This window comes from Patagioenas fasciata, chromosome 1 (genome assembly GCF_037038585.1).
Source record: "Patagioenas fasciata isolate bPatFas1 chromosome 1, bPatFas1.hap1, whole genome shotgun sequence".
Classification (NCBI taxonomy): Eukaryota; Metazoa; Chordata; class Aves; order Columbiformes; family Columbidae; genus Patagioenas; species Patagioenas fasciata.
Window position 1 is genome coordinate 177,126,080 of NC_092520.1, and position 25,009 is coordinate 177,151,088.

The 25,009-nt window shown below is 47.8% G+C and overlaps 1 protein-coding gene across 3 annotated transcripts in view; it reads left to right on the top strand.

Moving 5' to 3' along the window:
• The window catches only part of CACNG2 (calcium voltage-gated channel auxiliary subunit gamma 2), a 51,670-nt gene extending 29,180 nt beyond the window's left edge, over nt 1–22,490 (top strand). For 2 of the 3 annotated variants that reach the window (XM_065845731.2, XM_065845740.2), the window contains 3 exons: nt 17,488–17,571; nt 21,296–21,436; nt 21,907–22,490. In XM_065845731.2, the coding sequence (XP_065701803.1) occupies nt 17,488–17,571; nt 21,296–21,436; nt 21,907–22,442 (761 nt within the window). In that variant the 3' untranslated portion in view covers nt 22,443–22,490. The remainder of the gene's footprint in view (nt 1–17,487; nt 17,572–21,295; nt 21,437–21,906) is intronic. The other variant, XM_071802215.1, reaches the window with a different exon arrangement.
• The last annotated feature ends 2,519 nt before the right edge of the window (nt 22,491–25,009 follow it).

Below are 25,009 nucleotides of genomic sequence, written 5' to 3' on the forward strand. Positions count from 1 at the left end.
GCTTCTCAATCCCATCTTTTGTAACATTTGTACTGTGTGCTGGAAAAATGTAGGCTGGCCTAGGTTCACAGTGGAAAAATAGAAGACTGAAGTTTTAAAGAACAATTGACAACAAATCTGAGATCAATCAAAATCAAGAGAGAGGGGAAAGAGAGAGAAGTTTCAAAAAGCAGAGAGATGGAAGCCAAGGAAGAAATACTGGAAAAATATATGTCGACAGCTGGAGCTGTAGGACACTGAGAAAGCTGGTGCTAGCAGAGAAATGAGAGTACTGGCACAAACTGGAGCAAATCAGCTTGGAAAATGGAGAGAAATTTGAAAATTTGCTTTAAAATGAATGGGAAACCAAGAGTTTGAAATGAACAGGCAAAGATGTGACACCAGTTGTGTTTAGTTGTGCGCACATATTTGGAAAAGCCCTGAGTAAGAATGTTTGAAAGGTCAGACTGTGCTGTAGACATAATGACTGGTAGATTTGCTGTTGTGACATGCCTAGGTAGACAAGATGTGTTCAAAATTCACAAAAATGCCCAGGTTATGCCCAACATATGCAGAACAGGTTTCAAAGAAGGATAGGGAAGAAATACAGATTATTTGAAACATTTTAGATTAAGAGGAACTGTTCTATTTGTGAAGGAGTTAGGTGGGAAAAGCTGATCGAAATTCAGAAGTTTTCTGAGGCAAGAGAGGCTGCAGGTAAACAGGGAAGAGCCAATGCAGTTACAAAAAGTATGTGCATTTGAGTACTATTGACATTAAAGTGGCTGGTAGAGCTCATAGGAATTTCTTACTGGAACACATTTTTTGCCTGTGAATGTCAGTTTGTTGAAGCTGACACTCTGCAGGAACACACTTTCTAGTCTCAGCGGAAAAGGTTGCTTAGATCTGAGATGAGATGACTAGTCAGAAGGAGAGAAAGAGAAGAGGCAATTAGAGGAGCCAAATAATTAATTAACTCATCTACAATATAGGAAAACCAGGATAAAACCTTCGCTGAGTGAGAATAATTTTGAACCAGTTTCCACCATTTTATTTTCATGCCTAGATGCCAGAACACTGGTTCTTTTAGGGCAGGGTTGTTTTTTCCCTTTCTCACAGGAAAAAACAGCTGGGAAGTAAGGATATGTCACAGTTTGAACTTCTAAAATATGCTGATGCTTTGCGCTATCACATCTCTCCACCACTTAAGGCAGAAAGAAAACCCTGATGCAGCAGTATCCTCGTGAATGGAGGTCTCTGGCTCTTGATGCCACGAGTAACTGAACTCGGTGTGGTCTTGATCAGATGGTATACAACCACATTTTCACAGGTATTTATTTGTCAGTGCCCCATCTGAGATATTTTGCACCCACTGTTCTATTCCATATTGTTCAAAGGTGCTGAAGACCTTCTGCTCCCTTTCAAGTCCTACGGTAAAGCAATTAGGTTAAGTTATTTAAGACTGGGTTCCCAGAAATGAAGATGCATAAAATGAATGAACTCTTGAAAATATTGGCCCTAGTATCTCTGTGACTCAGCTTTTCCATCTCTACAATGGAGAAAATGATGCTTACTGATTCTGCAAAACGGATTGACGTCTATGGATGAAAAGTGGTATGAATGTTAAGTATTATTCTAGTTTTTATTAGAAAATTATTTAAAGGATCGTTTACCCCTGGAGAATGGATGCCAGCACAGAAGAGGCACTCCTGTCCGAAGAACTGCTTGAAAGTTGAGCAGTTGCAAAGAAAACAGAGTACCTTCATCACAATGAATACCCCAGGATGAGTGGAGTGGGCAACCATTTCATGAGGCTGCCGCAATGTAAAAAAGGAATAGGACCAGATATCATTAGCAGAAAGGACATCATTAGATTCCTGCACTATGGTCTGCATGAACCTACAGCGAAAATGGACGAGGACAGTCATGTAGGAGAGATAAGAGGGAGTGACTCTCTTAAGCGCTCTATGAAGAATAAGGAGGCTCTGGGTGCTTGTTAAATGGAACAGCGGTGCCGATGGAGGAGCCTGAGGACACAGCAGATAATGGCTTATTTTCAAAGAGCTGAGCGGAGTACCGGGAGCTGAGGAATTACTGGAAACAGGAGTAAAGTAAAAAGCCAGAGTAAGGAGGTAGGCCTGAATGATGAGAGGTACCAGGGTCAAGAGAAGTAGTTGTTTTGCTGAGCGACTGAATTATGTCAGATGTTTCCAGGGCTGCAAAGAGAGTAGGAGGAGAGGCATGAGAAAGGCTCAGGAAAGGGTGGTGCTAAGTCTAAGTGGGACAAATCATGGCAATCTGTGATTGAAAAAAGTATATTGTACTTTTCTGGAAAAGGGATAGGAGGTGAGAACAACATGGGTTTTCTGGGCAGAATACCAATGTGAGAGAAATAGGGAGGAAGGGCTAAGAGTGGCTTGAGGAACAAAGGAGAAGTAGAAACAGAGACTAATAAACTGCCCTAAGTCTCCTGCTGGACATGGATGAGGTATTCGTACTGTTGTTTATGAAGGTATTTCCTAACTGATTGAAAATCAGAGACTGGAAAAAGTATCATGAAGAAGATCTTGCATGGATTCTGGTTTGGTTTGGTTTTGGATTTTATTGCAGACTGTGTTGGACAGAAATGGAGATTAACTCAGCACTGCAGGTATTGCCATAATGGACTGAAAGAAGAAAGGAGGGAGCCAGTCAAACTGCAGATGAGCACTGAAAAGCATATGGGAAGAATGCTTGAAGGGAATCAGCTTAGTGTAGTTCTGAGATGCAGAGAGAACAGGAATTGGTGCAAATCAAGCAAGGCAGCAGTGGGTAGGGATGGAAAAGTTTGGCTTGTTAAGACAGAATCTGAGAAATGAGGAAGCTGAAGGTGAGAAACTGCATGCCAATAGCTGGTAAGGAAGGAGAAGAAAAGGGAAGGGGCAGCATGAGGAAAGAGTCACCACAGCTGGCCTAATATAGCAAAGACTGTAAGAAGTCTGAAAGATCACAGGAGGTAAAAAATCAGAAGAAAGTCACATGCAGAATATTGCTTCAGGAGTAAAAGGAGAGATAAGCTGTTCAAAAAAAAGAAGACATGAGATCTACTCAGAGCATCAGAGATGGGAGATGCAGCTTCTCCCAGGAGGGAGCCACAGGAACAGGAATGTTTCTTGCTCATGCTGACAGTTCTGTCCTGCAGGAACTACCCTTGGTAGGACACGATCCAGGGGAGCTGCAAGAAACAAAAGAGTCAGCGGTATTGATCTCTTTGGGAACCTGCAGAGTGTGGGAAATACTCTACTGCTGGGATTATCCCCTTGGTCATCTTTTGGCGAGGTCTTGATGTTGGAGGACATCCCACTGCTTTCCTCTCCATAGTAATGCTCTGTGGGCCAGGATGGGAGATCCCCATCCCCTCGGTGCCATGCTGTTCTTCTGCTGTAAGGGACCCCATCCCACCCCTCAAGGGCAGCCCTTTCCCTTCAACCCACTTCACTCACAAAGTAACGTTCCTGCCATGTGGCTGATTGATTAGGCAAAACCAATATAGAGACAATGCTGTTTAGACCACATCAGGAAGCATAAACCCACTCAATTTTCAGAGCCGGAGAGGCCCAGCAGGCCTATAGGGGAGGCTTAATATTCACACTAAAACACACAGCGTGCAGCAGCTACATTATCTTTTCCTTACCTGCTGTTCCACTTGTGTCACTTTCTCTTCTCGAATCCCCATGCCGACTTCCAGTCTCCTTCTACATCAAAGTTCAGCTCCTCATTTAATCTACCAGGTCTCACGTGGCTCTGTCGGAGCTGGATCTCTCCTTCCTCTCCCACCCGGCCCAATGCTCATTCAGCACATCTCCCCCTTCCCAGCCTCCCTCCATCTCCCACGCAGCCATGACTCTGCTCCTTCTCCCCTGCTGCCATCTCACCGCCTTTCACCACACAACCTTATCCCCTCCCTCCTGCTTGCCTGCAGGACTCATTTACTGCAGCTAGTCTCCCTGCCTTAATGACTTCCACTTCTCCTATGCCCTTGGCAAGCTTTGCCCCTTCTGACTATTAACTTTGTTTACTATATTACATCTTTAGAATGAGGAATGATTCAGAGATATCCAGCCAAAGCCAGGAGCAAAGAAGACATGAACATGCCATAGCTCAGCTTGTGACCTTTCTCAGGCACTTCTGTCCCTCATTCCAGCCGGCACGTCTCAGACCTAATCTTGTCCCCACAGTTTTCCCACTGACCTCACCAGAAGCAGGATTCAGGCTTTGTAGTTGCTGCCTAACAGCTGCCCAGAGCCTCTTCTGAGGAGCTAAGCATCCTCGCTTGCTAGTGCCCCAAAGGCTGGGGTCTTTGTACCGTGAAATCCTGGGGGCAAGATTCTGCCTTTTTAGCTGCCAGCAAAACACTGTGTACACATGATGGCATATGGAAATACATAATAATGCATAATGCTACAAGCAGACAGCATTAGCAGGGAAAGGCTTTCCCCTCCCACTCACCCTTTGTCTATGTTTCTTTCCCGTTGTCAAAATTTAGCATCCTCCACCGAAAGCCTCAGTTTTGCTCTGATGCTTGGAAGGCATCCAGTCCCAGCTCACTCACTTTGCCTGCCAGCCTCCACAGGTATTCTGTACACAGGGCTTCCAGCTAGTCAAGAAATGCTCTCTCTGCTCCCCCCCGCAGGGGAATCTCCGAGTGACTGGCTTGTTACAGGATGCCGGTGGTTAGGCAAAGTCATTCATTCCTGCTCTGCTGTATTAACTGATTCTGTTCCGTGGCACACCATGAAGCGCACTGCATGAAAAGAGAAGCCCTTCAGTAGGAATGGAGGGCAGCCCTGAAGAGGCATTTACACAGGGAGTTTATTATGTCATGTCACAGAGGAAGTGAGAGGAAAATCCACATGGTTTTGGTCCTAGCTTGACCAAAACTGATTTTGGTGTTCACTACAAGTGGCTCCAAGAGAGCTAGTTTGGACCAGAGATTAATGCACAGACTGAATTTCATGTTTGGGTTTGAAACTACTTTAATATTGGCTTGGCAAAACCAAGACCACAGCCTTCCAAGGTTGTCCTGATCAAGAGGTCCAAGAGGACAAGTTGATGGTGCACAATGTATCTCAGAGGTTGGTTTTGAAGAAACAGACTGACAGACTGAGATGTGGAAACTGTGGGTAGAGTTAAGTGGACAAGCAGTGCTCCAAGAACAGCTGGTCAGCTGTGCCTTCAGCAGCCACAGCTGTGCTATCGGACCCAAAGAGAATCTGGAAACATACATCAAGTAAGGTGCAAGGTAGTTGACATGAAGACAGGTAGATGCAGAGACCAGGCTGGAAAAACATGGAGAATTATTTTCCTGTCCCACAAAATTCTGAAATGATAAAGCTTCCTGCACTACACTGAGGTGGGACAAAGACTGTTTAAAAGGCTTTTTTTTAGATCAAAACCATTATTTAGATGCACTGAAATTGTCAGTATGCCATTAGTTCAGGTATTCACCTTATTCATATGTGATTCAGGTGATCAGGTCAAAGTCTCTGTATCCCTCTAAGAAATTTGCACTGAAAAACTCTGACTAACTTCAAGATAGAAAGACTTTCAGCAGTGGCTGTAGCATGGATAAAAAGTGGGGTTTACTCATGGGGAGAGAAACACACAGTTGAGACTGAAACGCTGACATTCTTTGATCTGGGTACATTTCCTGACTGGCAACTCTAGTTTGAAGGTGAGATAATGAGGTTAAGATCTAAGGTGCAGGACAAGATTTGTTGTTGCTTCACAGGGTGCTGTAGCTGTAGCACTAAATTAGAAACTGAGGAAGGGGCTGGAATTTCAGGCCAGTGATTCCAGTGGAGAACTGGTAACCTTTCCAAGGAAAAGTGAGGCAATCTGGAAGGAGTTTGGTTTTGGCAGTCTTTAGGAGACAAGCTCTTGGTTTACAGGCATTAAAGCAGGGAAGTTTAAGTTCTGAGACGTACATTACTCCCCATGTGGGGTAGGTGGGGAGGTACGATTTGGTGTGAGAGGTTCTGGTGGGCATGTCTCCAAGTAACACAATCCTGGCCACAGAAGATAGCTTGGTACCTGGCTTGGACATGATTCAAAACCCCGAAAAGAGCCTTTCAGGTTTCTAACTGAGTGTAACTGGACCAGATCACATTAGAAATAATATTCCCTAGTCTAGTATTGCGAGTAAATTTTATTCCATTATGAATAGCCTCCTCCCCAAGACGCAAGAGTAATGTTATGTGTAAAGGAGCTGAAAACTCTTCAGAGATTAGCCCTAGCACACAGCTCACACCTACAGACTCTTCTGTAATAAATTAACGGGCTCAATGGATGAAAAAATATTGGTGCAGCAGCACGGCTTGCAGTCAAGCTTCAAAGGGGTTATTATGACTGAGCAGCAGTACTTGCTCCCCCATATGCCTTCTCTGGCTGTGCCGTGGGTAGTCTCACGCTCCTCCTTTCCAAATAATCCTTCCCTTGCTGACCCCTGCTCACCTTTCTTGTGGGTATCATCCTTAAATCTAGCACACTTGTCCCCTCCATGGTTTTCTTTTTAAAAGCCAGCATAAATTAATGGCATACACATGCACACACAACCATAAATGTCTCATGATACTGTGCTGCTATAAACCTCCCTCTTCCGAACACCCTGCTGGCACTGTTTGCTTGCTAAACAAGCCCAGTGCTGTGCTGAAGTCTAACTTTTGTTGTAAGCACTTCAGGAGAAAGCCGAGTCACTTTGTTTTCTTGTAAATCACTGTGGTACCTGCAACCCAGTGGAAATAGCAATAAGAAAATTATTAATGTTCTAATAGCAGCCTCTAAAAGCAAACAGCACTCTCAAGGCTCAGCATTTGTTTTCTGCTCAGCTGTATAAAAAGGGACCTAAAATCAAATCTGTACAATATCTACTTTAACACCTAATGTTTGATGTGGATTATGAGTAAAGCAGCAAGTTGGAACAGCAGCAGTTCATCTGGAGACACTGAGAGCTGCCGCAGCATAGCTGTGCTAGCGCAATTTGATCAGACTCACACGGGCCAGCTACCCTGCTCAGCCCTGTGGGATATAGACTGTGTTTACCAACACTTTCTGCACTCCAGCGACCCACGTCAAAAATAAGCACGATGGCTTTTTTTGTGTGTAACAAAGCAAATTCTGTGTCCCAGCTCTTTTAGCACAGAGGGCACTGCTTTCCTACAGCTTTCACAGATCAGTCCAGTTGTTACTCCAGATATTTGCCCTGCCAGCAATCACATCAAAATAATCCCATGGAAGCAGAAGTCTGAAAGTATTCAGGTCCTATACATGCAACCCACACAACTCTTCAAATCCCAAATCCCAGCATAGCTGGAAAATACAAGAAACAGCATTAAGCCACATTTAGATTCAGTGTTCAGGCTGACTGGGAAGGGGTTGCGATGGGGGGTGTGCCCATCCCAGCGACTTGCCAAGGCAGAGACCTCCCCTTTCTGGGACACCAGTGGTTCCCTCCCCAGCTGCTGGCAAGAAGGGGCTTGCTGTACATCAGGTCAGCCCTCCACTCTTTCTGCCCTGTCTTCCCTCCAGTATCTTATTCTTTATTGTTTAAGAAGCATTTGGGAGGCTTTAGATCATTTTGTGAGTGAGGACCAGCTCAGAGGTGGTTTTACTGGGGGTGAGCATCCTAAAGGGGTTTGGCATATTCATGTTCACTTCATCCCATGGTGCTCCCCAGAGCACAGCACTGGGTAGCCCTGATTCAGCTCAGGAGCTGCTCTGAGCTGGGTTTCTCCCAAAAACATCGGTGCTGCAAGGCAAGACACAGAGACTGCCAGAGGAAATTGCAGAATTAGAAAAGTCCTGACCTGTTCCTCAGAGGTTTCATTTTCTGGTTGTAGGTGGTGCATTTCAGGGCATAAAGGGCACAAGGCAGAAAAGCTCCATGAGAACATGGCCCTGCACGTTTCAGCTCATCCTGAAGCACTGCAGTCAGCAGGGCTTTCTGCCAAGGAAATCCTATGCCCAGTTCCCTCCTGGACATCTCTGGTGGGCTGCCCGAAGGGACAGCAAAAATCCCAGCATGCTTTCTGAACAGAGTGAGGGATAACCAATATTCCCTGCCAGGGTAAAGTCGCCTCCACTCTCCGAGGGCAAAGCCTGTGCAAGCTCAGTGAGCACGTAATGGCTGCCATGCTCGTCTGCGGAGCCACCACGCTGGGGGATCTTTCTCAGTGTTGCATGAAGGGCTTTGGGTTCCCTGGGGTATAAAAAGTGCTAGAGAAAACCCAGCCTTTCCCTTGTTCTATTTCCTTGCCTAAAATAAACTTTGTACTCATCTGCTGGGCTGGAATAGTCAAAGCAGGTTGTGCATCCCCAATGGACCTGCTCACCCCAACTCAGGCAATCATAGCCGGACACCCAATTTTCACCCAGAGATTGTTACAGAAAGCAGGTGGTGCCTACCTACCTTATCCTTTTCCCAGAGCCAGTGAGGGCAATGATATAAAAGACCCTGAAGACCACGAGGCAGGGTTGCAGTTTTCCTATGGGAAGCAAGCTGAGGAATTCCCACGCCCTGCTGTTCCCCAAAATTTCTACTGCTGGCTGTCAGTTAGGTACAGATTTGACAGTTCCTACTGCAGGATGATTATGTTGTGTGGGAGAACACTGGAAACTTGCCAAGACTGCCAAATTGCTAAACACATATGATGGGGGTCTCTCTCTCAGTGTGTCTGAGCCTTGGAGGAGACGGGAGAGGAGAGCTAAAGTGGCACAGAAGAGGGAGGATGGATTGAAATCTGCCTCTGTCATTGACTTGCTCCATTCTTTGGATTATTTCCCTGGGGTTCTCGGGTATTTTTATTATTAATAACTAATAATAATTTTCATAGAGCGCTTTGCATCCTGAAGGACCCTAAAGCACACCACATACTTCATAAGCTAATTAACAGCTGCGAGCCTAATTCCTTTCTTGGTTGTGACCACATCTGCTGAAGGAGCAGCTCAGAGTCACACTAGATTTACACCAGTTTAACTGAGGACAGCGTCTCCCTACAGACCCAGCTGGATATGTCAAAGACAAATGCAGTGCAGAGCTGGAGATGAAAGATTTGAACTGCCTTTTCTCCACCTTCATAATTTAAAAATGACTAAGGAAATTGCATTTAAAACAAACAAACAAACAACTTGTGAACACAGCATTACAACTGCAAGATTCCAGATTTGGAGTTTGGGAATAGCCAAGCCCAAATTCCCACTGGGGTAAGGGTACTTCTGAACCAAGGCACTGTACAGCTGTTGGCTGTGTTCCAGGCTGCATAGACCAGTTTTCACAGCATAAGGAGGGCTGTTTTTCCCTCTTTTCTTGCCTGGTAAATCCATGCCTGGGCATGGTAACTTCACTACTGACCCAAAACATGACTTACTGTACAAAATGAGCCTGGCTCCGTCTTCTGATGCAAGTTCACAGAACAGCAATACAGTTATATCTAATAAGAAAATTGCAACCCAAGAGGATGAGCTGAATGATAAACCTTCCGGCACGTGAATTTCCTCTGTTTACTTCTGGGGAGAGACTAACCCACCTGAGCTCTGGGTCTTTGAGTTCAAGTTCCAGATAGTGCAGTCCCTATGTCTTCATCCAGCTAGGATGTTGTTTACATGCTTTGATTTCTGAGAGTTTGATGCCGTAACCCTATATGCAAAACCTGTCCTAGTTACAATATTGTTGCTGTGATTAAAAAAAAAAAAAATAGAAAAGAAGCAGCAACAACTCTTATGCACTCCCTTCATCCCATCCACCCCATTCCCTCCATGTTTCCATTAGTATCTCCCTTCCACTGACATCTGGATGTGCAGCCATGGATTGGAATTGCCTGCGGTAGCTATGGAGCATCTCTTCTCCTCCCACACCTCATGAACATAATTTCTCTCTCACTGCAGATAATTGCATCACCCTTCCTGTCACTTGGCTCACAGTTGTAGTGTCACATTTGACTCATTACACACACACACACAAATGTTCTTCCTACAAATTGCCAGATTTATTTTTTTAATCCCCTGTAATATCTTGATTTATTTTGCTTGCCCGTTCTGTTTTGCTTGGACTTCTCTCCGTGTCCTGATCAACTTCTGCCTTCACTTTTCCACCTTCCACTCCAGCAGCTCCAACACCTCCAGCAGTTAAATTGTGCTCCGGGGGTTTAAAACCCAAGATCATGCTAAAATATATCTGAGCACAACTGTTTACAAACCCTTTTCTCAATTATTTTTCTGATTCCCAGCTCATATAAGACCAGTTCTGCATCTTCTTGCAAGGCAAAGGCAACAGCTTTTACCAACTCATCTGATATAGTTTGAAAACTATCTAGTAGGGCTCATATGCCATAAAGTTCAGATATTTTTCCTACCTAGAGTGACACTAGCCATTCTAACAACTGTAGAAATAGTTTCTAACCTCTCTACTGAGAAATTAGATATTGCCAATGCTTTACACATTCAATGAATCACACTGGAAAACATCAGTTAGAAAAAAATTATTTCATTGACACATATACAAAATCATAACACACATTTATTATATACATATATATAAAACTATTTTCAATTCCAGAATGCCAACACAACAAGGAAATGTGAGAAATACAACACTAGGAGGAGCAAAATTGTCCACAGTTTTTGATTATTTAGATAAGCCTATTACTTTTTTGTGTTTAATAGAATTTTCAAGAAAAATTCAGCTCAGGTTTGATTCTAGCAAAGTCTAGAAAATAGAGGCAATTTTTTACTGGGGGAGATGTTTGTACTGGATGTATGCAAAAAGGATTTTTTGAATTATTTTTATTATTGCTGTGTTGAGGTTTTTCATCTGTAACTTGAACAGATGTCTAGCAGTCCCTGAAAACCAGTCACTTGCAATGTTTCAGCTTATAAAGCTCAAACGTGCTGGGTTTGTGTTTGCACCAAAATGCATGCAGGCACCTTTGCCCGATTTTTCCAGCGAATCTCACTCTCTGCCTGTGACAAAGCGTGGGGAAATTCAAGCCACAGCGAGGATTGTTTTGAAAGTTACAACCCTGTAAAAAAGAAGGTTGTTTATAAATTGAAATCTTCATATAATCTTAATAATAGGTTTTGCTGCCACTGCATCTCCACCCACGTACAAGGAAGAGCTATAGCCAGCTCCGAGGCAGAGTCTATGGGCTACTCAGCGTTGCGGAGCCGGGCGGGCAGGCGAAGAGGCTGCGGCTTCCGAGGGAAAACGCGAAGCGGCCGGGGCTGGAGCAGCCGCAGGGTTGGGGCTGGAGCGGCCGCAGGGTCGGGGCTGGAGCAGCTGCAGGGTCCGGCCGCCGCAGCCGCAGCGGCAGCGGGGGGAGCGCTGCAGGGACCGGGCGGGACTTAGAAGGCTCGTCTGCGCTCCCACACCGCCCAGGATGCCCGTGGGGGCAGCCAAATATCACATATGGGGTCTTCTTGTTCTGTCTTTAACTCCCTCTACTTCACCGGAGAGGGCTGCGGAGAGCAAGCAAGGAGTTAAGAGCTGAAAAAGGCAGAGCCGGAGCCTGGTGTTGGCTTGGCTGGGACTTCTCTCGCCAGCGCTCAGTGGCTGTTCACTCTACCTCTCTCCTTCCACCTCATCTCCTCCTCAGTGCTACCCCACATTGGCTTCTCCCACATTTTTCTCCCCTGTACATCTGTGTCTGAACCTCTGTTTATTAACCCTCTCCTGAATAAACTCATCTCATCAGAATTGGTATTATCAGGCCATTTTACTGCTGTAGCTTTGGTCATTGCTAATGCACTGTGATATACCCTTTCCTTCATGCTCATCGAGGCAGCAATGGTCTGTACAGCAGTGTTTGTACCATTTTTACTTCAGTAAACTCCCTTTATCATTCGATCCTTGGGAACAGCTGTAATAAACATTATTATTAATAATAAGGTGAGAAGAGCTGGTATAATGGTTCTACCTTGAAGGCAGGAGGGATATTCTTTCATAGATCAATTTCTATTTTGTATCAGTTCTTTTACAGGTTTCTTCACCACAATATCTGAATGATTTCCAGTGGCACATTAAGTGATGGGGCTTGATAGCAGTCACATGTGGTTTGTTCTTTTATCCTCTCCCTAAGGAGAGAATTATGTATGCAATATACTGGTTATGTTGCTAGGGTTTTGTTTGGTTTTTTTAACATATGCACTGCTGGATGTTTATGTTGGAGAAGGTGATATCAAAGCAGGTGCATTGCATTTGGATGGGAAGATGGTGAGATTTCTGATGGTCCTTTGTTGCCATGGGATCTCTGCTATGGTCCCAGGCTCACTCCCGCAGACACTATGTGATGCCCCACTGAGTTCCTCTATCCCTAAGGAGAGCTGTGGACTCTTTGGTTTTAAAATTACCCACTTGAGTCAAAAAGTATTGCTGCCACCACAGCATCCGCTGCCTCTGTGCAGGGTCAGAGCTGTCAGAGCACCACTTGCTCAAGCCCCAAAATTACTATCCCTCATAGCACAGTGGCTACATTTGCAAATATAACCTTACACCCTGTAACCAAGGTCTTTAAGTGCATATTGAGGCACATGAAAAGATGGCCCGATTTTTGTAAGGTGCTATCTATGGAGAGATTTCCTAAGAGGGATGACAAGCACTTTTGAAAAGCTACCCCTTCTTTTGGGAACATGAGGGTAAAAGCAGATGTCTGTGCTCCCTTCCACCATGGTTTTCACCAGCTCCAAATCTCCCAAAATACTGAATGCTCTCAAGAGCTTCACTCTTGGAAGGATGGAGAGTAGTCAAAAGGTATTTCCCATGCTTGCCTTTGCACTTCATGAAACCTCACTCCTTCCTCTTGAACTCATGTCATATTGAGCATTAAAACCCAGAGAGACTCAGTGTCACTGGTGTCATTTTTGAGAAGGCCAGCAAACCTGCACTCCTGGTTTGGAAGCCCTTTGACAATACATGTAAGTAAGACACGGTGACAGATTGCCATGTAGCTGCGGAATTTGTCTTCCCAGCCCAGAGGCTGACTCTGAGCCCCACTTCACCAGCTAGTACCAAGTGGACTGTGCTCAGAAACAGAGTCCTGGAGCAGAAAAAAATGTTTGTGTCTGTGTCTGACTACCTGTCCTTTGTGCACGGTTTCTTACATTTATCTCAATGGGTAGAGGGCAGATATTTAGTCTGCAGTGAGGATTACTTCTAAGATGGGAATCACAAGTGTGAATTTAGGAGGTCTTTCACATGTGCACAGTCTTCATGTTTATGTGGGAGAAGGTCACATCGAAGATGAGCACGTTACATTTGAACTGGAGCATGGGGAGAATTATCTGGCCCAAATGACTCCAGTGTCTGATCACTTTCATATTTTTAATATAAATATATCCTCAGGCTATTTTCCTGAGGCAGGGAAATACAGTTATTCTGATTTTGAGTGAAAGAAGAGAGAGGTTAAGTGACTTGCCTAAAATGGTACAGGGAACGTGTGGCAGAAAGAGGTACTGAATCCTTGGCCAACACCAAGCCATCTTTCTGAGCTTTTAGAGAAAATAACTATATCCAGCCACCTTTATTTATTTCTCCAGAAGCCACCATGCCAAAACCTCTGCTAAATTAGAGAGTGAGACTGAAGGAAAGCTTTCAGTGGATTGCTTTTTTCCATAAATGGAAATATCACAAATCATTCTGGGAAAACAGGTCTTTCTGTTCTCATTCCTCTTTGTCTGATTCTCTCCTTTTGGACGTCTTTTCCTCTGCCTCTGGCTCCCAGTTTTCATATGTACAGTCCTGATCATTTAAAAGTGTTCCTACCCTGCAGGAAGGGAGTAGCTTTTCATTCTTTGGAACTTACTATTTTGCAATGGATTGCACTCCACAGGCAAGCAGGACTTCTGAAAGAGACAGGGCTGCACAAAGCAGCACAAAAATAAATTGTATCACCAGTAATACTGAGCCAGATTCTCATTGGGGGTAACTTGGTCTGACTCTCACTGCAGCAGAGCTGGCTGCCAGCTGTCCTGGATAGACAGCATGTACCCAAAGGATGACCTGGCCGCACCGAAGGAGGTCTCTCTGAGGGTTGAATGCGCAGTTAATGTTGATTTTCACACATCTTAGATATTCAGTCCCTTCTGGCAGTACAGCAGGTTGTTTCTGCTCTTAATGCCCTGGCTGAGGAACTTCTGTCCCAGTCCAGGCACTGGAGGGGTGCCTGTTGCACCAGTCCTAGCTCCTTCAGACTGCATTTTCCAAAGCTCGGGCAGACAAGAAGCAAATGGTGGGGATCTCATCTAAAGACTCCCAGTAATACCCAGGGGGTTTGGGGGCTGCTCTGTGATTTTCCACAGACCTGGGAGTGCCCAGCCTTTCTGTCCTGGGACAAATCAGAGCTCCTTCCACCTCCTTTGCAGCCTGCACATCCCAAAGCAGGTTGCTCGAAGGATACTCACACCAATACACCAGGGAGAGGGAGGTGGCTGCGATGAATGAAAAGAGACTGAGAAACAGGAGGAAGATCTCGTGGGTGAGCATGAGAAAGAGGATGAGGGGAGAGCCCGAATTGCGCTGGGAGAGCTGCAGGGAGGAGGTGGAAGCACATGGCTTCTGTTTTTCAGAGAAGCGTGCAGGAGAAGCCCAGAGAGCTCAACACTTGCCTGTTTCAGGGTTCATAGTATGAAATATTAATAGCTCAAGTCAGGAAGAACAGGAAGGGCAAAGGGACACCAAGTACAGAGAAGACACCACTCTTACTCCCTTGAGGGGCTCTCAGAGCCCTACACACCCTCCCAAATGATTATTTGCCCTTGCTCAGGCACTCAGAAGTGTTAGCTATAGGGTGGCACATGGTTCTTCCCTCCCTGGCTCCGCAAAACCACACATGCCATACAGGAAAAGGCTGTTGTGTCAGACCCCAGCAGTGCTGCTAAACTGTTCCATCCCCCTCCCAGACTGTGACCACAGTGCTTCCACCAGCACAGGTGCCAGTGAGGCTGCCGCACCATCTAAGCAGGTCACAGATGTCCATCAGAGAATTGCCAAGTGACTTTGGAGCAAGAAGTGTGACATTGAGGCCTTTCCTGCACTGGGATGGCTTCTGAACTGCCACCATCCATCGCTCACCTATTCCATGTGCTTGCACAGCTGCTGGCACCAGCGCACCCACACCATGCCCTCTTTAACACGTCACCGTATGGCACAAGGCAGAGGAGGGCTGTCACCCCCATTTTACAGGGTGAGACTCTAAGACAGAGAGAAGTGATTTTAACAGCATGCCTGTGGCAGAGCAAAAACTGAATCTTGTTCTCTCATATTCCCAGTTACCGCATTAATGACCTAAATTCTGCATCCTTTCCCCATCCGTCGCTCAGAGCAGCTAGGAGGCATTGGAGGAGAGGGTGCAGTAGCACAGGCAAATAGCATCCAGAGTCACAGCTCTCCGTGCTGATCACAGACAAAGCAGTGGTTAAAGTGAGGTCAGCACTGCCCACCCTGCCCTCCTGAACCCTGGAAGGCTTGAGCCAGGGAGGGGGATCAACAACCTGGCGCAGTGTATCAGCCTGTGGTGAAGGGCAGCCCCTCAATGCCTCAGCATTTTAAGCAAGCCAAGGCTGGAGACCCCAATGGCCATGCACCCTGCTGAGGCAGATCAGCAACACCTTCTGGACACTCAGCACCAGCAGCAGATCTTCAAAGAGCCTGCATGTCCGCTCATCCTGCCAAAGTGCCTGAACCTCTAACAAGCTATGCCACACAAGTCCATATAAAAGACATCCTGCACAAGATTCAGCATCTTTCCCAAGCAGTTTGGTTCTTCACGTTGAAATTAATCAAGCTCAAATACAGCAAGAAATAGAGTCGGGGAGAGGGAGAAGAGTGAAATCAGGGAAAGGATGGCTCAGAGGGAGGGAGTTTCCAGATGCAGAGCCTCTTCCGTCTCTGGCTGGTTCCAACTGGGGGGCTCTGCCTACTCCCCCAGCATGTACAGGCAGGAGGCAGTCAGCATCCAGGATCTGTTGGGTGAGGAGCTGAAATCTGAGGCTTGAGTCGTCCCCAGTGCCCTGGAGAGTGGCAGTGTTCACATTCCCCATGCAGCAGCGACTGCAGCCAAAGGACCAGGGTGATGAACTGCTTGTCTGTCACGGGCAGATGGCCCCAGGCAGCCAGGGACGAGCAAGGGAAAGGACCCCCATCATTCTGTATTTGCCTTCCTCAGAGGTATTTAAATGGGCAAGTAGCAGGGTGGGAGTGTGGCAAGGGAATTTTCTTGTCTATGAAGCTTTCCTTCCAGAAGAGGCATGTCTGAGAAGCAGACACTTCTTCAATGAGGTATCTGGATTTGGGATGGGTGATTAACAACCTCCTTTAACAACCCACAGTTTCAGTGTAGGAATAACACTTCAGAGGTACGTGGAGAGGCTTTGTTCCCACTTTCTTCTCCTATTACTTACCTCACAAACACACACACACACATTCCTCCCTGCTGTCTCTAGCTTCTTCATAGAAGTTCTTTGAACTAGTAGTTAAAGTATCAAGGCATCTCAGAAGCATCAGACACAAGCCAGCTGGATGCAGAAGGAGCTGAGCTTGGGGGCTGACCTAGAGGAACCCACTTACCAGCCTTCTACAGCTATTTGCTCAGCACTGCCTCCCAGAAGACTTGGCCTCAAGAAGAAACTTGGGGAGAATTCTTTGAATTTGGTCCTTCTTCCAGCTATTCCCAAATACCTGAAAGATCATTGGAATTCATTTGGAATAAATCTTCCCTTACTTACGGCAGAAGATGTTTTCTCCCCCACTGCAAAGGGTGTTTGGCTGCTGAGCTGTATACACACACTTGCACCAAGCTTCTTGTACCCGTGGTTTGTGAGAGGACACAAGAGGAGACTTGACAAAGGTATGCAAAACTAAGCTGTCATACAGAGAAAGTAGATTGAAGAGCTTTTGTTCTTCTCCTGCTGCACTAGAACAATGGAATGTATCCTGCCCGTGAAATGAATAGGCAGCATATTCACAGCTGAGAGAAAGAAATGCTTTTCCACCAAACTTGATCATCTCACTGTATCCTGGGATCTACTGAGGCCACAACACATGAAACACAAATGCCCACAGTTACACTGGTCGATGTTGAGGGAAGTGACCTCGACTCTCGTGCTTCACAGCGTGACCCAGGCTCTGGCTCGTCTTCCCAGCCCACCTCCCTCAGAAGCGGGCAGTGCTCTCCTGTCCATCTGCAGCAGGAGTCATACGTGCCACCCAGAGCCGCTGGTGAGGGGGTGCTGGGCTAGGTGGGCGTCAGATTGGATCCAGATGGTGATCCCCACGTTCCTGTGGAAATTAGAGGGAGATACAGGTGCAAGTGTGTGAGTAGAGCACCTGGGCATGTAATGGGCATCCATAACAGAGCAGGTGTGCTGCATGGGGGGACAGCAGGGCAGGCACAGAGGGTGACACAGAGGGCAGCTGTTCCTGCCAGGCAGGTTTCGGTGTTCTCATTTGTTCTTTTTTTTTTTTTTTCTCTTGTTCCCTAGGGAATTTTAAAGGTCTGTGTAAGCAAATCGATCACTTCCCTGAGGATGCAGATTATGAAGCCGATACAGCAGAATATTTCCTCCGTAAGTTTCCAGGCCCTTCTCCTTGCAATGGCTCATAGGTTCTAGCATCGGGTGCCTTTCGCTTTTTTGAGGGCAGGGTGGTGGAAATGCTGGGACCTGTGAGGCTCAACAGGCCAGAGGAGGTGACCCCAGAACCTCGCCACCCTCCAAAACTGGCTCCGCTCTCACCTCCCTGTGGCCTTGCCCACGAGACAGTGCAAGTTTTGAACTCATATAACAACCAGTGGCATTTTTATTAATGGAAATTAATTATGATATAAATCCATTGGAGAGCTGCTGACTGGGCATAAGGTCAGAACGGGGCTAGCTGGGGCACTGTGAGCGTGTGCGAGTGTGTCCAAGTCCTCCTAAAGCAGAGGAAGTTTATATTTCCTTACCTGATATTCCAGTTGCATCAGATTTAAGAAATTAGCTGGATTGTGTCCAAGGAGCACCTATTTCTCTCTTCACCTTTCCCTAAACATCACCTACCTACAGAGGCTGCAGATCTGATCTTTGCTTGTTTTATTGATTTAGTGGTGGTAACAGGAAGCAGAAGTAAGGACAGTCAGAGGCCTTTGAAGAAAAGACCTGGTGCTCACTCAGAGTCCCCAGGAAAAGTGCTGTACCCAAGAAACTTGGCATCTCCATAAGAAAACCTAACATGAGCTCTGAGTACCTTCTGGGACGTGTGGGGACATCGCTTTGTGCATGGAGACAGGGAAGGCAGCCTGGCCAGCAGGGCAGATCCACATCATGTGTTGCCCTCCCTGATAACAAGGGATTACTGTTGCCCCCTGATCACTTCTGGAGCATTTCCACCTGCCCCAGAAGCAGGACCTTGCTCCTCCTGTAACACAGCTGAACAGAGATCACTCCTCTTCCTAGGTCTCCACCTTGCTATCCTGCTCTCCCTCCAGAAACCCGATGCTTTTTGACATCAGGAGAAGAGATCTTCTCCCTTCAGAAATCTGAGATAAGAGCTTTTGACCTCCCAAGGTTAAGCATCAGAAATCTCCAAAGGCTGGGAGCCTTTCAGAATTGCTCCTTGTCATTTGGGCATGCTCCAAGCCAGATGTGGAGACCCAGCCCTGCGGCAGAGATGAGAGAGATAATTTAGGCTCTGTGAGGCTCATTTGTATGTGAAAAGAGGCAGATCTTATGCTGCTTCCTTTCGTTTGTCGAACAGTTCTTCATCCACTGTAAATTGTAAATAACCCAGGGAGATTGCTTCCTTCAGATGCCTTTCTGCAGCATGGTCTCTTAATCACTGCGTGGCTCCTGAATGGCAGAGCTGAAGACCGGGGTTTGATCTGGTTTGGCACAGCAACCATGCAGGCTGCCTCTGAGGGCAAAAACCAGCTCTTTCAAAATTGTTTGGGAGAGAGGAGGTTGCTTGCAGCATCAGCTGCACTTCAGAAAGAAGAGTTGGGGGAAGCGGGTGAACATCTCAAGAAGGATGGGTCTGTTCCCTCAGAGGAAACAAGACCTGAAGATAAAAATCAGCCCAAGTGTCAGGACTTGATGGGTGTCCCCAGGGCAGAGCCCTTTTTGAGAAAGAACCAGGTTCAAAGAAGGATTTGGCAAGCCAGTAAAGGGCTACTTGGGTCACTCCTGAGTGAAGTGGGATTTCTGCTGTCTTAGACCTGACTACCGAGGGACCCCACTGAACAGCTTCTTCCCAGGACTTCTGCCAAACTGGAGTCCCTGGGTGCTCTGCACAGGCAGTGCCTGGAGGTACTGGTAAGAACAGCAAGGAAGTTGTTCATTACTATCAAACTAGGTGATTGCCTCATTCAGGGGACCAGGATGATTGTGGGGAACTGTCCATGGCCTGGCTGGAAGGCCTCAGACTTTATTTCTGCCAGCCACCCACATAAAGTGTCCCGGGCTTCTTGAAACTAAATGCCCCTCGTTGGAGAGGAAGCAGAAGTATTCCTGCATTACTTTGCGAGGAGACACTTGAATTAAAAAGTAGACAAATGATACAAGAGAGCATCTGAACACCATCATGAGCCTTTAAACCAAAGGCTCTTGACCCAAGAATACCAGTTGAGATTCTGCCCCTGTCTTGCTGGCATGGTCATCCTGAGTGGCAGAAGGCAGGGGCTGAGCGAGGCTGATGACCTCCCTCATCACATAATGCCTGCAGCTCTCCATGTCAGCTGGCAATTTTGTCTTCTCTCAACAGATGTGAATTTCAGAATTAACACCCAGATAAAACTGGTGTGGTCAGGGCCAGGCTGCGGGACTGACGGACCATACCTCTAGAAACCCACTGAACAGTGGATGTCTGCTTGATGTTTGCTTATGGCCATTTAAGCTTCGCATTGTCAAATCCTGCCTTGCTTTCCAGAAGCTATTAAGATGGTTATTATTGCTATCCTGTTCCCCGAAACACAGCCAAGCATAACTGGAAAGCAAGCAAGACAGCTTTCTCCCTGCCTTTTGCATTCCCCATGCACAGGCAGTGGGCTAGGGACCTCCTCAATGAGCTGATTGCTTGTGCTTGGTAGAACCTTGATGCCAACAGGCTCTTTGAAGCATGGTCTCTGCTCACTTACGAAAAAGGCCTGCACTTGCTTCAGTAGAGTTCATTCTTGCAGGCAAGGAGGGACTATCTTTCATTCTCCCTTCCAGATCTTTGCTCTACAAGCAGAATTGCATCAGCCCATCTGATACATCTCTTCATTGAGCAAGGCTTCATTTCAAACTTTAACAGCTTATTTTCTCTCAGGGAGGGATGAGGGAAGGCCTTCCTAATTAAAATCACAAGTATCAGCAATGTGAACTCAGGTAGACCATTGGTACTCACTGAACTGCCCATGAACAGTGTGTACATCGGTGAATGTGTGTGTGGGTGTGTATATACACAGTCCTGGGCTTTCGCTATGTGAATATGAGAGAGTCCCCCAGAAGCTTTGGGGTATGTTTTGTGTGTGTGTATGAGCATATATGTGCATCTATGCCATTGCCCTCTGCTGGCTGAGCCCTTCCCATATCGATCGATGGAGAACATGCATGTGTGGGAGCTGGCACATCCAAACCCATCACTGCCCTCTGGAAGGAGCCCAGTTGTTTAATTACTAGGATAAGCCCCACGTTTCGGCAAACAGGGCTGGGACTTTCACTTCTCAATCCTTACTGCAGCTGCAGAGCAGTGTGTGGTACCAGGAACTCCTTTGCAGCCCTTAAAAAAAAAATTCTCCTTGAGATGCTTGTGCTCTTTCGAGAGGATTCAAGATTGAGCAGCTCTGCGGGAAGCATTTGGGTTGCTGCTCTTTGAAGAGCGGGCTTGAGCGGCAGCACCCCGCAGCAGGAGAAGCTGGATGGTGCAGAGGCTCCCCGTCCAGCCTGTAGTCCCCCCAAAAGCGAAGGAAAAACCAGCATGAGGGGGAACAGGCAGCACGGGCAGGCTCCCAGCTCTGACACTGGCCCAAAGCCCTCTCCACCTCCCTGTACCGGGCCACCAGTTTTGTGGCAGTGGCCAGGGAATGGGACAGCCGCTTTGGATCGCTCTCTTTTTCTGACACACTTTGTTTCTCTCTCCTTTCCTCCATCCCCCAATGCCTTTAACCCTCTTTGAATTACCCCTCACCCTGCACGTTGCCCTCTGTCTCTCCCCTTCGCCTCCACGCACAAAACATGCTCGTGTCCCCTTGCCCCGCCACTGTTTCCGTGCCCCTTTTTCCGCTCTTTCACACCTGCACTGTTCTTTCTGCCCCTCTCCCTCTCTCCTCCGCAGGGGCTGTTAGAGCCTCTAGTATTTTCCCGATCCTGAGTGTGATTCTGCTTTTCATGGGTGGACTCTGCATTGCAGCCAGCGAGTTCTACAAAACCCGACACAACATCATCCTTAGTGCCGGCATCTTCTTCGTGTCTGCAGGTAAAGCGATGCACAGGGCCTGATGCCCCGGAGATGGGCTCCAGGGGGGTGGGGTGGCTTCCCAACTGGGGCATCCTTCAAGGGCATGGTTTTGTGTGTTTCCCGGCCCTGATGAGGCTTATTTGGGCTGAAAGCAGCCTCCCAAGGATGCCTCTCTACCCTGCCTGCTCACCTGGCGGGCAGCAGCACCCCGCAGGCAGGGACTTCCCTACTGCTTGGGAGCTGCTGGAGGGAGAAGGTTTCCCTGCACCTGGCATGTCTTGGGGACCAGCAGGAGTGCAGTCCAGGGATGCAGCAGGCACACAAGGAGGGTCTTGCCCAGGTTTCCCAAGGACAGCTGTCTACTGAGAGGGGATGGGTGGCTGGGGTCCCTCCTGTCCCCATCTCCCAGGGGCAGAAGGTCAACCCCATAGCCCCCACCACCACCATCCTGACATCTCTGTCTCCTTCCCCCACTGGTCGGCTGACAGGTCTGAGTAATATAATTGGCATCATCGTATACATATCAGCCAACGCTGGAGACCCCTCCAAGAGTGACTCCAAGAAGAACAGCTACTCCTACGGCTGGTCCTTCTACTTTGGGGCCCTGTCCTTCATTATAGCCGAGATGGTGGGAGTGCTGGCCGTCCACATGTTCATAGACCGGCACAAACAGCTGCGTGCCAACGCTCGTGCCACGGACTACCTCCAGTCCTCTGCCATCACCCGCATCCCCAGCTACCGGTACCGCTATCAGAGACGCAGCCGCTCCAGCTCCCGCTCCACCGAGCCTTCACACTCCAGGGATGCCTCTCCTGTCGGGATCAAAGGGTTCAACACCCTCCCATCAACAGAGATCTCGATGTACACCCTGACCAGGGACCCGCTGAAGGCAACCACCACCCCCACCGCCACCTACAACTCCGACAGGGATAACAGTTTCCTCCAGGTTCACAACTGTATCCAGAAAGAGAACAAGGACTCTATCCACACCAACACAGCCAACCGCCGGACCACCCCGGTATGAAGCCGTCGCCAGGAGCTGAAAATGGGGCAGGAGGAGACGGGGTGGGCTGCAGGGTGGGGAGGGTGGAAGGGGGCAAGGGGCAGCAACGGCGTGGGAAGGAGGAGGTGGAAGCACCCCTTGAGGTGGGGGGGACCTTCCCAACGCAAAAAAAAAAAAAAAAAAAAAAAAAAAATCCACAAAAAAAAGGACAAAAAGAAACAAAAAATAACAACAAAAAAATCAACGAACAAGCAGATAAGCAGAAAAACAAGCGAGTGAACAAAAAACAAACAAATGAAAAGGAAACGTGAGGAAAGAGACAACGAAAAAAATTATTAAAAAAAAAAGAAAAACAAAAAAGGAAAAAAAAGAAAAACTTTAAAACTGAGAGAAAGAGATTTAAAAAATAGAAATAAATTTAAAAGAAAATGCATGATTTCCCATGTACCATTATTTTAACATTTAATAAAAACAGACTTAAAAAAAATAAAAGGGAACCAAGAAATAACAAATGACAATAAATCATGTGGGAGGAGGAGGCAGCTCTTTGGATTTGGGGGGTGGCTGTTCTTTAACTGTATGGTTTTTTTTCCCCACTTACCTTTAACCCAGTATGGGCTCCTTAGGCGGACAGGGGATGGGGGTTCAGCTGGCAGCAACTTCGGTGTCCTTGGGCCGGTTACAGAGGATCCTGGGGTGCTGGGGTCAACTGTGACCTGTTCCCTGGGATCCATGGAGATCTGTTCCATTCCCCCAGGATCCATGGGGATCTGCTTGTCCCCGGCGGGTCCGTAGGGGTTAAGAGTGGCTCCTGTCCCTCCGGACCACAGGAGCTGATGCTGAGTCACCCCTCTGCAGTGTCCCCAAGGGGGTCCCTGCATCCCTGATGCTGGGGACCCTGGGGTTAACAGTGACAGTGCAAAAAGCAAACAGACACAACAAATAAAGACACACACACAGACAAAAAAAAAAAAAAGAAAAAAAAAAAAGGACAAAAAAAGGTTTCTTAAAAAAAAAGTGGCAATTTTTTTAATAAAATAACAGCTATAAATAAATGTAAATACAATAAGTGGATTTACTTGCAAGAAAAAAAGATAGTATTTTTTTTCTTTTCATTTTTGTTTTATCCAGCTTGAAACTGTGAAAAAAAAAAAGACAAAAGACAGCGGGGAGAAGGGTGGGAGGCACAGGCAGAGGGCAGGGGCTGGTGGAGGGGAACGGGGTCTGCCATCCCTTTGGGAAGCTGCTGCTGCTGTGGGTGGGACACAGGAGGCCAAAGCCGAGGGCAGTGTGTCCACAGGGGGGTTGTGCACACGCTCGCCTGTGAATGCTCCAGAGGCTTCCCAAGGCAGCCACATGCCCCCCAAAACTGCCTGGATCCCTCTGAGGTCACACCAGTGGGGCTGCAGCCATGGTGGGTAGGACATGGCAAGGCTCACCCAGCCACTCCCTGAAATTGCTCCTGTCCGCCCTGGGCACAGCCAGACCACCTTGACCCAAAGCTGGCCGCCAGCTGCTTGGCCTTGGCACATTTACCCCCCCCAGTCCCCATCCTGGGCAGCCCCCCACTCCGGGTCTGAGCCCCCCTGAGTCCCCGCAGCCATGACGGGGAGAGGTGCGAAGCCATCGGGCATCTCCACATCCCCTCGCCAGGAGGTCCCAGCCTGCTCTGGTCTCATCCATGGTGACAAGGTGACCTGAGTCCCTGCCATTCTGCCCTGGGACCCCTGGCCTGGCAACAGCCTCCCTGCTGTGCCAGGAGAACAGGGCTCCGGGGATGCCAGAAACTGTTTTTAATCCGGCTGACCCCACATCGACTGCTGTGGATGCAGGCAGGAGAGGAGGCGGTGGCAGGGGAGTGCAGGGGCCTCTGTGACACCCAGCGAGCTGCCAGCCAGCCCGGGGCAAGGACAGGGACCCTTTTGGGGCTGCTCCCCAAAAATGGCAGTGCCCCTGGCAGGCACAAGGCCGACGGTTTGCAGGATGAGGCCGCCAAACCCTTTGGCAGCTCAGACCCACTTTTTGACTTTTTTTCCGTCCCCATTCTTGCTGCTCCAGTTTTAGGAGCTGCGCAGTCCCCTGCTTCAGGTCCCAGCGGGGTTTCTGCTTAAAAGCAGCCTGATCCTCCCTGCACCCTCCTCCTTGCAGCTTTAACCCCCTCTCCCTGCTCCTGGGCAGGAGGGGGGCAGCAGTGGGAGGGGGTAACCCCCAAAGACAGCATCACAGGGCAAGAGGAGGATGCGAGTGGCTTAGCTGGTGTCCAGACCACCCCACTGTCCCTCCCCACCCCCCCCAGATCTTCTCCTGTGACACCCCAAGCCCTTTAAAAGAGATTCACAGGGAACAACCCTCACCCCTGATGCCTCCCAGGGAATAAATTAAAGCCTGTGTCCCAGACCCTGGCGTAGAGGGCGGGTGGTGTTGGGGTTTCCATCCCCAGCTGCCCTTGCCCCCTCAAGGCCACTGGGAGCTGGGGAGCATTCACAGGGCTGAGCACTCCCCCAGGGCCAGGTGGGGAGGGGAGAGTGTGCCTGAGAGACAAGGGCTGGCAGGGAAGCTTTTTTCCAAGGGTATTGCTCATGTCCAGC